Source organism: Meleagris gallopavo, chromosome 5 (genome assembly GCF_905368555.1).
Source record: "Meleagris gallopavo chromosome 5, MGAL_WU_HG_1.1, whole genome shotgun sequence".
NCBI classification, from domain to species: Eukaryota; Metazoa; Chordata; class Aves; order Galliformes; family Phasianidae; genus Meleagris; species Meleagris gallopavo.
Window position 1 is genome coordinate 24,783,671 of NC_139408.1, and position 16,117 is coordinate 24,799,787.

Consider the following 16,117-nt stretch of genomic DNA (forward strand, 5'->3'; position numbering starts at 1 on the left):
TATTTTGATTGTATTAATAAATTTGTACATTCACTTTCATCATAAGCAATTTCTGATCTCTTTTAGTAGATTTTACGTACATCTTTTCATCTACCATAGCACTGAATATAATCATTTCTAATGTTAGTTAAGATGGACAATATACAACGTGCTAGGAAAAATAAAGTAATTCACATCAGAAAGAACTGTAAAATGCCCTAACGGATAATTTGAGCAGAGCTTTAAGGTCAAACCATTAGATCAGAGAAAAAGAAATTGTGTGCAAATGCCTTTTCTTTATGGCATTTAATGACAGTATTATTTAATGGCACAGTAGAACTCCATGCATTGTTTGTAACACTGTCCCTAGGGCCATACCAGGGTATAGAATTACAGGAACACTGCCTTTTTCTGAATTTCACCTCTCCCCCTAATTGCAGTTTTGAAAACAACCTAATTAACTAGACTCAAGCAAGCTTTGCAAGACCATAGATAGCAGTGCAAAGTCAAGTAAATGCAAACGAGTTTACAGTTCTCTTAAAACATTTAAAGATTTTAGAGTTATGGAGGCAGAGTTTCAATGCAAGAGAGATGGATAGCAAATAGTGAAGTTTTGACTTCACCTCCTCAGAACAGCCTGGCATCTGTTGGTGATGTTGTCCGAATCATAATGTTTGTTCTGAATTAGCTGCTGGGCAAATGAAGCCATCTCATCAATTTTCTCCATCTGAGCTTCCAGGGATTTTTCAAATTGCATGTGTTTCCGCTGCAGACTCTCCACACTAGACACTGAGTCCTGGATGGAATTCAACAAAGGGAAGCTGATTTCAATCAGAGTCATTCCATCCAACACACTGATAATCCAGAAGCTAAATGGCATTTACCCCACATTTTCAAGCTGTCGAGAAAACTTATTGACCTTTGAAATTTATTGGCATTGAATCTGAGGATTGGGGTCTAAATTACTGTTTTATGCATGGCCTGAGACCATTGGTTCAGGGTCAAAACTGAACAAACTCCTGGATGCTTATCTGCTTCTGCTGGTTGTTGTGCTACAAAGAGCATCTCACACTTCTCAGGAGAATAAGCTGATCTCCTTGTACTCGTAAATCAATCTTGTGACAGATTCTATTTTGGAAGCAAATATGGGATGCTGAGAGATCAGAGTTAAATGAAGAAATATGCCACAGAAAGAGATTGAAATTAGACACTCAGTTTCTATCTATGGGATTTGGAAGTGTTCTGATCCAGATTTGAATCTGAGGACTGGAGCCTGCCCTTACAGTTAATCTGGGGAGAAACACAGAATCTGACTTCATGTAACATTTGTGAGTCTAAAGCTTAGAACTCTCTTTTTAGCACCCCTTTGCACTTTTAAGTTTATAATCAGCAGCATCAAAATGTTACTTTAATAAACTCTGCTTTCTCGTTTTTCTGGAGGACTTTATAAAGCTCCTGGAGAAACTTGTCTTCTCAAAAGTCCACACCAAATGGGCCAGAAAAACATCCAAAGTACCGAGTGTTTACATGAGTCACTGGAAAAGTACGTACTCACATAGTGTTCTCTGTGCATTGCTGAGCTAAATATGGCTGGAAAATAGATCCTTCTTTTATACTTCAGTGGAGGGACTGTAAGTACGTATCTCCAGAATTAAAATTACACAGCCAGACACGAGCCATTAGCATTAGATGTTTTTCATACAATTTGTACCAGTTATGTCTACATTGAGATGTAATTGTTGTTCCTGCAGAGGAATTTAATTTAATGCCTATGCAAGGTACCAAAGGTAAACTAAGCATCAGAGTTTATATCCAGCATCCTGCATGACTTTTGTAACTCATGCATTAGTCTGCAGTTTCAATTATTGCAGTGTTACTGATACCTGAAGTAGCTAAAGTAGAACTACACTATGTATATCAGAAATGACCACAGTGACAACTTGCACAATGCTAGTAAGTTTGATTGAGTCAGGTAAGACCAGGTAGAGAAATATAGTCTTTTTTCCTGCTATAATAAGAGTATTTGGACTGTTTCATTACTCTAGGGGCTGAGAAACCTATTTCATTTAAAGTACTGAGGAAGGAAACATGACCCTAAGTCATCAATAAGGCAAAGCAGTAACTTTGAAAGGAGAAAGATGGAGAAAGAAAGAAGGAGCATATCATCATATTTCACATCTCCCCATCCTCCAAACCAACAGCTGAGAAAATTGGAGCACCTACCCCTAAGTCTTCATTGGCTAGGAAAGCCTCTTTGCTGCTGAGCCAGCTCTCAGTCTGTTCCACATAGCCATAGAATTTCTGCACAGGGAGAAGAAACAATCATAAACATGGAGTAAAATAGACACACTCCTGACTTTGGCAGAATATACTGAAAAAAAACTAAATTGCTCGGGCTTTTGCAAAATTTAACTACAAGAGCATTGGATGGCAATAAGCATTAGATGCTGCCAAAACCATGCATGTAACAATTATTATTGTAGCTTTCTCTTTAATAAGATGACTGTTGCTTTTTATCTAAGACACTGGATACAATACAAGTACTTGCAGCATGTTTCCTAATGATGTATAGAGGGTGTTATGTAAAGCAACTGGCCTGAAATAAGTATAATGTAATCCATAAGAAGCGTGAAAGCAGTCCTTACCATATGGTTTAAGTTCTTATATACGTGAAGTTTTTTAGATGGGTCTAGTAGGACAAGCTGTTATTTAAGGCGCTTGACATTCCACACTGTAAAATCTCTCTCAGCTATTTCTGACTTTGAGCAGAAATTTTGTAAAGTGAGATGATGGTTACAAGGCTATGTTTCTGGAAAACTGCAGCCAAAACAGTTTTTACATTAGGAAAAAAATGCCAGAGGGAGAAAACTAGATTTTGTCCGTGCTAAATTTTTCTTCCGTTTTCTTTTTCCAATTGTTTAAAAATATGCCTCTGTCCATACTGTTTTTCTTGGGGGAGAGAGTTTAGAATTAAGTAGGACTTTCTATTTCAAGTATGTTCCTTTTGCCAACTACATGAATGTTTGAATTTTGTCAAGTTTCATGGCCTCTGAAAAGCAGATGGTTGTACATTTAAGAAAAATGTATTTAATTTGTAAAGAGACAATTTAAAGATACAGTAAAAGCCCTGCTAATATTGAATGTGTTCTGCCCTCAGTCGTCTTCCAGAAACCAGTGCTGAACACTGGGTATTATTACATCATCCTCAGCTAATGGTAACGTTATAAATAGGCTGCTTATATTGAGAAAAGCTGTGTGTGCACTTCATTTTGAATGTCTTTTTACTTACCTGTAAATCTTGTGCTTGAAACAATTTTATATATTGCTCCTGCCATGCTTGGATCAATTCAGACCAGGCTTTCTGTAGTCTGGAGAGAGACTGATGAATCTCAGGGGTTGCATAGTGACCAGAATTGGCAAGTTGTTGACCATAGTTACTAAGAGAGTTGAATCTTTCCACTCGTGCTTCAATCTCCTCCTAAAATACATTACTAAAGTTGATGTCAAGGGTTTATGGTATGCCAACTATTCAGAATACAGACCTTAAGGGGGAGAATATAGACTGTAACTTTCCAACACTAATATTTGTGTGGAAAATCATTCGTCTTTGAGCTATGTTACTGAAAAAGCACAGTATTGCCTAAGAGAAAATAAATGAGGACAATAAATGACTTTATTGCTCTAGGAATAACTGGTCTCCTACAAATCAAATTGGAATTCAATTAGAAACAGATTGGAAAATGTTCAGATATAAATGAAAATAGTTTTGAACACCCATAGTACTACATCCCCCACTGTGTTTTCCTATATGAAGGTGGTTCTTGTGAGACAAACAGCATCTAGATGTTTTTCTTCTCCTGCCAAGTAAGTTGGCATCAGATTATTACATTAAAAACACTGTTCTACTTTATTCCATGGTGTTAAGATGAAATATTTAACTTTTTATCCTGGGCTGAGGAATGAATTATGCCTTTATACTGAATCCTCAAGGTTATCAGATTAAAAGCAAGAGTGAGCTCTGCAAATTGAGTGTGGAATTCCTAATATAAACCATTTGAAAATAAAAATATCCATATACTGAAATAACACTGTGCAATAATTTGCAAACCACCTTGAAAATGATGTCATGGACTACTAAATGTCTGAAATTACAGCTCCTCTTCTTAGAGAATTTTTTTTAGAGGAGTGACGGTGCCTAGAATTTGACAAAACAGCTGTAAGATACAATTCTCTTTTTATTCAGATTATTGCTTTGCAGTCAACTACAATCTCCTCTAGGGACCATAGTTTGAGCCACTAACTCAATTAAAAAAAAAAAAAAAAGAAAAATCTAATTTCTATTGTGATTTTAATTTAGTTTAGTCAACCCAGTGCAAAAGAAAGCATTCCCTGGATTCCACCTTTTCTGTGTGACTATCTCATTAAAACCTTGGGTTCCTTTACTAGCAAGATCGAGATCTAGATCTAGGTGTTGTTACAATCTAAATTCAAAATACATCATAACAGTGTGTTGAGTTTTTTATATTGTTTTCTATTGTTTCTATTATTAATGGCCAAAAAAAAAAAAAAAAAAAGAAAAAAGCAAAAAAAAGAAAAAGCTGAATATTTGACTTGAGAGAGGACTGTTATCAGACAGAAGACTAAAAGAAGAGGAGGCATCAGGCATTTGACACTAAATTCAGGTCTGGAAAATGAATTAGAATTTAAAATTATTCATGCTAGTAATGGGAAGTGCAAAGCACAGGATTTTCACTGTTAGTATTAGTCATGATTCTGAGAATATGCTTTTTAGAAAAGGAAATATAACTACAAAGGAGAGGTAATACAGGAACTGAAAGGTAGCTACTACATGTGGGAAAAATTAAAATATAAATGTTACTTTTTAATGTTAATAATAGCACTCCTTTTAGAAAATCATCAAAAATATGAACCAAATCAGCCATCAAAACATCGTGTGGTAATTTGTACTGAGATATGAATTGTTCCAGTACAATGCGATGGTAATTTACTGCTCTGTATGAGACAAACTGCTGGTTTAATTTCTTCTCAGGAAAATGGAGTTTGCATCACAAAATCTAGCTCACTGACATTATCTTCTTGGCAATCTGAGTAAGAGATCAGAGCTGAGCATGATTTGAGACTGAATCAGCTTTTCACCTGCAGAGTTGGATAGAAGATGTGAGTGGTAATGTAGCTTCCTGGGAAATGAGCTCCTAAATAGCCTGTGGGATAGAGTTCTATCAGTTCTTACATGATCTCTGTCACTAGCCTGTTACTGGAAAAAGACTCTCACCATGTTACTTTCAATTCATGCAGCAGAAATTCTGCTGTGTCTGCAGCATTTAATTCCCATAGGACTGATTGACAATACCATAGAATGGCTTGGGTTGGAACGAACCTGAAAGTTCGTCAAGTTTCAACTATAATGCCACAGGCAGAGTTGCCACCCTCTAGATGACTATATTCAATTGGGAGCAATAATGATACTTGCCTTTCTCTGCTGATGCTCTTCAATCATGCTTTCCGCTTCATTTAGGCTTTTAGGAAGCCCCCCTGCTTCCATTAAGCCTCTGATGTTTTGAATCCAATCTATAATTTCCTTCATCTCAAAGTTAAACTTCTGCAACTGATATGAGGCTGCCAGCTTCTCCTTCCTGCAACACAATGTACAGTTTAGCATTATCTAACAAAGAGTTGTCTAGTTCCCATTCCCTCCCCATTTGCAGAGGAAGGTATCCTATGAGAAGGCAACTGAAGTGAATTCAAACCTCCTAGCTTTCCCTTGCTGATCATAACCATTTTCACATTAAACCAAAATTACACAGATGCACGCTGCCTTAGAGACAACAGGCTTGCCTTCTTTTTTATGACAGTTCATTAGAATAAGAAAAGTAAAGATCCTTACAGTTGTTTCCAGAAACAATTCCTGCTCAGGCCTAAGTCTTTCTTGTTTTGAAAATATTCAAGAAAAGAAATATTCTAGAAACATCAAAAAAATAAGTATTTCACAAAATGTTCGTGACAAATTTTATCTGTTATCCTGGAGGCTTTTTAGTAAGGAAGTCATTAGATTAACTTTCCTGAAGTCACATCTGTTGAACTTTTGTTGCCCTCAGTGACTCTTGTTCCAAATCGAGATGTCCTAGCTACCTGTACAAGCTTTGAATGGACCCTCAAAAACTTTTGGAAATTCCCTAACAAGTAGGTTTGCTACCCCAAGGAATAGCTTTCCTCCTGATGAGAAATAGTCAGACCACAAGAAGCCTTTACCTTTGTTTGGCCTGCCCCTGGAGTCGTAGCCAGTTGTTTTTCATCTCCTGTTGCTTCATAGTCAGCTTGTCATTTATGGACGGATTCCTTGTGGAAAGACGGAAAGATTCCAATTCCAATGGCTGGAAAGAGATTTATACTGGGGTGAATTTATGCCAAAAAAAGCTTGTGTTCATTCCTGAATTTGCCTTTCAGAACTAGTTCATTTTAAGATTCTAGTTTTCAAAAGTGGATACCTAAATTATAATATTAAAATAAGTATGTTATTATATGCACAAAAAATATATATGGATTTCTGAGCAATCATCTAAGTGGAGAAAGATACATTTGTTTTGTTTCACAAAATGCTATTTGCAATTAAGAAAGCAATTTTGCAGAAGGGGAAAAACAGAGAAGAAAATGAAGGGGTAGTCATAGCCACCATTATCCTAATCTGATTGTGATAGGTAACAGGAGCCATGGAGCCAGTTAACAGAAGCGACCAGATTTTCCATTTAGCAGAGGACTCAAAAGTCCTTTATATATTGTTCAGCAAATAGCAGCATCAAAATACTACTTTCAGTGTGGGCTTTTGGTTGATACTGTTTTCATTAACAGCCTTAACAGTCACAAACCCAATCACAAGCTCACCAACCCACGTTTATATTTGTTATCTTTCTTCTACAACTACATCAACTTGATATAAATAAAGAACTTTAATTAGGCAGAAAGGAGAACATGCCAGACTAGTTTTAATCTGCAAGAGAAGTACAGATACTATGCTATGTACACAGTATTTGTGGCAGCATTAAAAACCTTGCTTTCTGAGTTTCCATGCACTATTCCCCTACAACAGCCTTGCTTGCGTTCTCTGTGCAATGCTGACTAGTAATCACCCACATTTCAGATGAGAATTAGTGAGAAAGTCACAGCCTGTTTAGGTATCACATATATTGTCACAAATTGCATACTATTGTGAAAGAAAGATTTAGAGGAAGTTTGCAAAAATATGTTCATATGAAACTATTTCAGCCAACAGTGTAAATGGTGAGGCATTGGTATGGGATTTCTTCTACTGCTGCTCATCAGAAAATATACATACATATTCTTAATATGTAGTTATATAGGAACTCAAAACTGTAATTAATGCTTAGATTAGTCCTAAGCCATGCAAACTGGGCAATTTACAACAGCAAGAGCTGATCAGGGAATTATGACCTAAGATTCTGGGGTTTGACAGTTATATCAGAAAACTATGTGAACTGTGATTTTGTATTTTATTTCTGAACTGCACTGCAGTACAACTCATGGATCTGAAGAGACATATCAGAGCTTGCATCAAATTTCAAAAAAGTAAGTATTTTTATAGCGTCCTTCGTACTTTCTCACTTCTTACCTCTATTTTGGACTTAATAACATTGATTTCTCTCTCCATCTCTTCATGTCTTCGAATAAGGTTTTCCACACTTCCGACATCTTTCCCATAATCCAGTGCTTGTATCAGGACACTCTGGAGGGGTACAGGAAGTATAAACGGTGATGACACAAAGAAGAAGAGTAATATTTACTTCTATCAAATTGCTTCCTTATTCCCTCCTTTTTATTGCCATTGGAATACTATCATTGTCTTAAAAATTAAGTATCTATAGAGCTCTTTATGTCTGCTCTCAACAGAAATGGAACAAGAACTTTGAATATTCACAGATCTACATAAGATCTGGGCACTCACATGTTAAACAGAAAGGCAGGGATTCTTCTCTACACTTCTCAACCTTTATTTTCTCTCTCTCTCTCTTCCCCTCCCCCCCATAGCTCAGAATAGCCAAATATTTCCCATTCATTCAGTTGTGCAGAAGCTTGCAAGAGCTGTGTTTCGCAAAAATATGGAGAAAAAGTTAATCCTCAGAACAAGTGAAATCACAGACAATAAAGGAATACATTCATAAAAGTTGTTACAAAAATTTCAAACCAATGGTCTTGTAACCTGAAGTAGTCCCGTCATGTATTTGACTACTGGCTTACAGTTCAATAAGCAGTATTTGTTATATCCACTCTTATATAAGTCTTAATTAATTCTTATATAAGTCTTCTTCTATTAATCTCAAAATTATAAACCAGAGTAGACATTTGTACCTCCATATGAAGAAAAAAATAGATGAGATTTTTATAGAACTTATCAAAGTTGCATATTTGTCTACATTGCACAGCAGGGAGAGATGAGCAAGTTAGTGCTAAATAAATAAGCTTTGAATTTGGAGCACTGGAAGTTGGTACATTCAAACTAAATAGATAATTAATTCAGGTCAAGTTCCATGGTAGTTCATCTAACTCCTGGTATTCAAAATTTACTTTGAAATTTACCTTTTTACCCTCGAGTGACTTAAGGACTGATAATCTGCAATGTGTTTAACATCTTTCTGCAGACTTGATGCATAGACAACTGTCAAAGGTTACTGCTAGATAGTCAGTATATCTTCAGTATCTGAGTTTCTGAGTTTATAACTCAGAAAACAGAACATTTTCCCATGTCAATTAATCCAAATCTGGGAACTCACCTTCTCAGTAATTCTCTCTGTGATGTCATCAATTTCTCTTATCAAGGCATGAATCTCCAGGGCTCCTTCTAATTTCCTCCTGTACGCATTCAGGTTACCATGGAAACTGTTCCACCTTTTATTGGAAAATAATATTTTAGGAGTGTATTTCAGAGGTGAAAACTTCCACAACTGAGTTTCATAATCTCAGTTCTAAGGAAGAAAGTCTAGATTTCTGAGCTACATTGTGTACTTATCCCCAATTCCTCACAATAGCAGATGCAGCACGAAACGTCAGCCTGATGAAACTACCTGGCTGTATTTGTTCCAAATTTTTCAGGATGCATAGAAAGTAAAAGCTACAAAGTCCTGATACAGTTTCCTTAAATTACCTTAACTAGTGGACTGTGAAGTAGCAGAAAGAATATGGACTTCACCAGGGCAACTTTTTGAACAGATATAAATGTCTTAGCTTATGAACATAGTCTGTAAAATGCAGTGAAAAAGCCTGTTTGCCTGCAAGGACAGACACAACTTCGGCCCTGCAGGACAAGAAATCCTCTTGGCTAACTGCTCCAAAATCCTGAAAAGCAGCTCTAGGGCATGAAGTCTGGTAGTCATGATGTTAAAGAAAACATACATTACTCCTCTTAGTCCAGCCCACCAAAAATACCTCATCCTACCTTTCTGTTTTGATTTTATGTAGAAGATTTAAAAGCATACTCACTTCTCATTGAGCTGCTTCCGGCGCTGATATATTGTCTTTGTCTCTTCCTTGTTTTGTCTCTCCAGTTTCATGGCCAGGGCATTGATAGCCTTGATGTGAGCATCATCCACTGTTGTCTCCTGTAAAGTGAAGAAAGGAGCTCAGGTGTATGTTCAAAATGCTTGTGACCGAGTCTGACACATGCAAAACAACAATAGCAGCGACAAGCAAGATTTATATTTCACTAACAGAAATTTCCATCGGCTCTATTATCACACTTATTATCAGTCCCAGATGAGCTGACAGTTCGAGCAAGAAAGGATGTTAATGATGATACACTGTGTAATGATGATACACAGATTCAACTGTGATTCAAAGTGATTTAGGACTATGTAAAGACTCTTAGAGCTTCTCTTCTAAGCCAGGCATTCCAGCAGGGGCTCATTGAGGAAATAGAACTGCAGCTGCTGGTTACATAGATGGCTGCCGTAAAACAGACGAGGTGTGGCAGACTGTTCCTGCATCAAACAGATAAAAGACTTGAGGCTGTTAACTTTACATAGGCATCTCTCCAGAAGTTTGTTCCATATCATGGACAACAGCCTTAAAATCTACACAGTCTAAAGAAACTGAGACAATTCATAAATTGGATAGTAAGATGTTTCATTGCTTTTTCTTTAGAAGAAACATCACTGCATAATGAAAGGTATGCTAAGCCTTTCAATTTTCTTCCCATGTAACATAAATACTACAGGAAGGATAATAGTTGTACACTGCAAATATATCTTCTGGATTATAATGGATAATTCTTTTGAAGCATGATGGATAGTCAACACAGAATACTGCTCCAGGATTCAAAAACATTCTATATTTTTGCAAGACCAGTAAATCAAAGGCTTAAAGGGGAGACATTAATCACTGGAGTAGTAGAAGCACAGTTGCCAGATGCCAGCAATTTTTTAATAGAAGTATTTATTCAATCTGAATTTTATTTATGGTGAATTCCTACCAAGATGACTATTTCCATATGTACTTCAGTATTACAAACAGCCACAAAGTAAACAAGATAAACCAGTAGACAGCCACATATTGCTTCTTCAGAAACCTCAGTCTCCTCTCCTGGGACACAATATAACAGAGTCTGAGTAGAAAACTTAGCAACCATCAATGTGGGATAGTTGATCCCCACTCTGCTCTCAGATTTGTCTAGTGGGGAAATGTAGACTAAATGGATGCACACACTGTGCCAAGATCAGCCTGCTTCTGTTTGGATCACCCTATAAAGCACTGTATATTCAAGCACCAGCTATGAAGGTATCAGTCTCAGTAGTTTCCTCTAAGAGTCACGTTTAAAGTGGTAAAGAAGCAGTGCCTAGAAGCAGGCAGTATTGAAGACCAAGAACCTGTAAGACCAAGGGCATATAAGATCTACCTTAGTCAGTGGAAATACTTCTTTTTTCAGTCTTATACAGTTCCTGTCTCTATCCTTCTTTTTTGGTGGTATAATCCATAGCAGAACTCTTAGCTCACAGTTCAGCTGGTGTGGACTGAAGGGTGAATGAAAGTTGCTTCACTTCCCTGATTCCATGGTGCTAAAATTCAAGTGTTTTGTCTTTCTGACCAGATCTAATGTACTGTTGCAGAAAATCTTGCTGGGTTCTGGAAATGGGAGCTCAGGGTTTTCCCCCAGGTGTCATGCACATCTATGCTTTTATTTTGCATAAAAGAAGATTGTTTTCTTTTGCTAATAGGCAACAAAAAGAGAAGATGGGAGCTGGCAATACAGGAACTGGCAAATAGTATAAAAGGTAAACAGCTTAAAGAGAATATTATGAGTGCACATAGAAGTAAACCTCACTCATGAAGTTCTAATAGGCCAAATAGTCCAGACTAGCAAGTATGCATAGAGGTCTTTCCTGTGTGACATGGAGACCTGTTTGTCCACATCTGTGTAGTTCATAAAGAGAGAAAGAGGCTACTACAAATATATTGTCTTGATAGATGTCTCACACCTTTCCCAAAGGGAATTGAAGATCATTTCAATTGCTTAGGAGGTGATAATGCTTCCTACTTCCCTGATCTTTCATCTTCTCAGAGTAATGGAATTTACTATCTAAAAAGTTAACTGCTGCTTCTAGCATCACAAGCTATGTGGAAACAGGCAAGGAAAATCTCTCTTACCCCTGATGTTGCTCCACGGAATTCATTCAGCTTTTTCATGAGCTGCAGACAGTGTTCATAGTCATTTCCCACATCACCTACATTAATCATGACTTCCTGAGGAAAGAAGCAGCAGATAGACAAACATTCAGGTGAAGAGTACAAGAACATAACACATTCCAATGCTTATGTTGCTGCAAAAAGTTCTGTGATTTTCTCTGTGAATCACTGAGTTACAACTTCTGAAGTAGTCACTTCTGATCTTTAGATAATGATGAGACTTAGCCCCAATTCCTTTTCCAATCTGTTACTGATTATGAAACATACTCCAAATGAAAACTTAGTAGATTAATGACTCTTCCTTCAAAGAGAAACTTGCAGATTTGACAGACAATGAAGCTGAATGCCAGTTGCCACATCCTTGAAGTCCCTTCTATTTTAGTGTACTTTTAGGTCTGTTTTGACAGAGACACGCAAGAATAATAATCACAACTTCTTTATGTGCACACTTTACATGTGATGTGTTAGTATGTTTAACCAAATTTGGCACAGAAACTCTATAGAAATCTGTTGAATTATTCCTTCCATGTTTTTTGTAGAGCACATCGTGATTCTCTCATGAAGAAGGCCCTAAGAAATTAGTCTGGAGGTTGACACATATCATACATTTGTTGTGATATAGCAAGTCTCTAGTGTGCTGCTTTGTTTAAATATTAGAATTAATTTACCTTTTCTCTGATCCAGGCTTCTACCTGGTCAACTTTCTGGAGAAATTCCAGGAAATCCCGACTATCCTCCAGCATCTTTCCACGGGCAGCAACAGCTCTCTTCAACTTCTCCCAACGCTCCTGAAGCATGCGGACCTGACGGCGGATCTCCCCTGATTTTGGGTGGCCCATTGAAACCAGGGCTTCTCCTTTCTTTGCATTCAGGAGAGGGAATTAGATATGAAGGTTACTACTGACTTCTAATGTCATTACTATGTTACAAGTCTTTTCCAGAAGGACTGCTACTTTCCTAATTGGCACTGCACAATGACTTACTAATTTCTCAGTTCCCAAGAAATACAGCTCAGCTGTAATGCTCTTATGTCTGGAAGCTAATCAAGCAGACCGGATTTGAATATTCACCTGCCAAGGATGACATTCATGGAGTGAGACCACAAGAGAGGCATTACAGATGATTGTACCCTTCAACTATATGATTTGCCCATGTTCAGTGAGTTTGTTCGGCAACTGAGCATGAAATCCTATTTACTTCCACGGGGGTGATTCACAGGGAGAAGTTGGTGATATCTTTCTCTTTGGAGAGTAATGAAAGATGGAAGTCTCCTGGAGAGATAAATTAAGGAATCTCTCTGTTTTAAATTAATGGGATTCCATTTCCATGGTATAGCAACTGGGTTCTCATCATGTAGTAGAAAAAATGGTAAAGAGACAGTGAGGAAGCTATCCATCCTTCTTATTCTTAGATAACCTGCAGTGATCTGTAAAAACACTAGCAGAGTGTTAGTGTTACCTTATTAACAGCTGTGATGATTTCTTCATTTGCTAGAATCTCTGCCTCAAAGACCTGATGCTTCTGCAGCAGCTTCATTTTGTCCTGCAGATTGCTAGGATCTTGTATGGAAGGATCCTCCAGCTTCTGCATGCGCTCACTGATCCAGTCTTCTGCCTGTAGCACCATGAAGCACTCAAGTTAGTATGACAACTACATGCCATCATGGGGTCTCCTCCTAGTACATTGTTCTATGAAGTTTCCTATCCCTGGGCTTTTCAGTTTCTGAACTATTCTACTTGAAAGGAAATAAAAGCAGGTAGAAATGAAAATAACTTTTATCTGACAACAGGAATAATAAAAAAATTCCTTGAAAGCAAACAGTTTGCTTTTACACTTCATAACGTTTGAAATATTCTAATCAGGAACATCACATTTGGACCACCAGCTGAACCATGAAGACTAATAATGTGTTACGCATTTCTCTTAAGAAATTCTTTCTTAGGAGGCTTAAACTTACATAGAAGGAAATGGACAACAGGATAGTGACTTTTCCACGTTTTTTACAGTTTGCTAATCTTAATCACTTTGCATTGACACAAGTATCTTCTGTCCATCAAAGCACACAAGTGAACACTTGACATACACTGTAATTGATTCCGTTGTCCCCAGACCACTTCAGTGACTACAGAACAGCAAATTGAAGCCAGCCTTATCAGTTTCAAAGCATCTTGGCTGTCCTTGTGGTATTGCACTACATACGAGAGCTGACAACTGGAAGATTTGCTCAGTTAATTAAAAATTTTAAGTATTATTTCAGCTGCTGAAATTTTACAAACAATAAAAATTGTTTTCACTAGCAGCACATTCTCCTGAAACCATTTCCCTCAAAAGTACAGCTAGAGATTCAAAGAGGAGTCTTTTGCCTTTTGTCAAGGTTGCCTAGGACAGGACAGCAGTCATCTGCTGTTTTCATTTCTGACACCCTCCTTACAAGTTAGGACCTTCTCCCATTACCCAGCCACATACTAACGCTTTGAGGTCACTTAAACTGACTTCTCATTTGAATGAGAGAGGTTCATCTGTGCAGTTAGGCTGCAAAACGAATGTATTCCCTGCACGCTACCTCTCAAAGGGTGATTTCTCACCTATTTTCTAATAATAGGCAAGGGCTTTATGTCAAACTGAATAAAACTATTTAAAAAAAAAAACCACATCTGCACTCTTATTGGCTTAATTTATTCTCACTTTACTGAAGACAAGGACAGTGAGCCTAGTGCTATACTCACTGCAGGTACATGAGAACAGTCTTATTTCAATGGGACTCATAAAAAAAATGTGGGCTCTATCAATTTAGAAATCTTTGTTTTCAAAATGTATATGATTTTTTATTAACAGACGTGTTTCAAGCATACACACAAAAACCTGTTTGATCAGTGGAAATTAGTTGAAATGAATTATGGAGTAAGAATTTTCAGGGGGGTGGATCTGTACTATCACAGAATCACAGAATTGAAGGGGTTAGAAGGAATCCTTGGAGATCATTGAGTCAAACCACCCTGATAAAGCAGGTTCCCAAGAGTAAGTTACACAGGAAAGCATTCAGGCAAGATCTGAATACCTCTTCAGAAAGAGACTACCAATAAATAAGAATAAGCAATGATCTCACAGATTGCACAACTAAATTCAAAACTCATCTCTGCAGTTTAACTCTCCTCTGGGGACTGTCCTCATAAATGAACTCATACACACCCAGAACATCGTTAAATTTAAGTTAAGCATTCCATTCAACCAAAAAGGAAGAGAAATATTACTGTAAGAATTTCTTTAAATTCCTTGGTGGCATTCACATTCTGTTGCAGTAGGCAATGACTTTAGATTGACAGACTAAATGAATAGTTACTTTGAGAGCAAAAACTCACTACAGAACTCCTGGCTGAATCAATGCAGAGAAATTCCTCACTATACAGGGCCATATGCTGTCTTGTGTGTTATTCACGATGATGGAATGAAGGAGGACCTCAGTCCAAGTACTGATTTGACAATTATAGATAGATGGGAAGCAATTAAGAAGCATTCTTAGTGAGAAGTATCTCTAGGAGCACATGACGGTTTCTCCACTAGAGTGAATGTTAGCAGGTATGTGACCTTTTCATCAGAGATACAGTGTTCTTTTGAAAATGTTAGCACTGTGCAATGCACTGTCCATTCCATCCGCTTCTAGGCCACAAGGTGGACTGATGTGATTAGTGAACTGGTTCATGTGGTAGGAAAGGTATGGCTAAATAATACAGGCTAATATTTGACTGTGTAAATAGTTCCTAATGAAGTTTATTTTAAAAAGCAGAGTGCGCCTCTGCTTATATATAGCCAAAGAAGTGGATATTTAAATATTTGATCGTTACTGGGGGAGCTCTAAATATATTTTGTTATAAATGGAATTTACTAGCTATTTATTTATTTTTATTTTATTTTATTTATTTTTAAAATTTTGTTGTTAGAAGTCGGTTGAAGAAGTGTAAGATAGGTCTTTGCTGACAACCCTAATTTGAACTGCGTCAGGACAAGTGCCCTTTTTGTGGAATGGGAGGTAATAAGTACCTGCAGTTTTTCTTTAAAACATGGAGAATGTTCTAAGGGATGTATCAGCAGAAAGGCTTATCAGGTCAGCGAGAGTATTTGCAAATGTCCCTTCTTGTCTATGTGCTGTTGCCTATGTCAGCACACTGGATGTTAAGACATTTTTCAGTCACACACTCTGTGCTATCCTTTGAAAAACCTACCTGTTATACCTTCCCAACCATTCTGCCAGGAACAGAGCTGCTTGGTTACAGGACTATGGCCAGAACTGGATACAGGCTAACCTAATCTGCAGAGATACGCTTATTGTAGCTGAAGAATTATGCTCACTTACAGAACTGTCTTGAAGGCCTTCAGTAAGCATCCACTGGTAGAGCTTGGTGCCCTTGCCATGTTGCTTTCCACACTGTGT

At 37.4% G+C, this 16,117-nt stretch overlaps 1 protein-coding gene across 1 annotated transcript in view; it reads right to left on the reverse strand.

Moving 5' to 3' along the window:
- The window catches only part of SPTBN5 (spectrin beta, non-erythrocytic 5), a 91,147-nt gene that overhangs the window by 20,055 nt on the left and 54,975 nt on the right, over nt 1–16,117 (reverse strand). The window contains exons 38-48 of the mRNA XM_085224816.1: nt 13,147–13,302; nt 12,357–12,548; nt 11,650–11,745; nt 9,490–9,608; nt 8,784–8,898; nt 7,625–7,738; nt 6,250–6,371; nt 5,471–5,633; nt 3,269–3,457; nt 2,203–2,280; nt 603–775 (exon numbers count right to left, since the gene is read on the reverse strand). Of these exons, the coding sequence (XP_085080942.1) occupies nt 603–775; nt 2,203–2,280; nt 3,269–3,457; nt 5,471–5,633; nt 6,250–6,371; nt 7,625–7,738; nt 8,784–8,898; nt 9,490–9,608; nt 11,650–11,745; nt 12,357–12,548; nt 13,147–13,302 (1,517 nt within the window). The remainder of the gene's footprint in view (nt 1–602; nt 776–2,202; nt 2,281–3,268; nt 3,458–5,470; nt 5,634–6,249; nt 6,372–7,624; nt 7,739–8,783; nt 8,899–9,489; nt 9,609–11,649; nt 11,746–12,356; nt 12,549–13,146; nt 13,303–16,117) is intronic.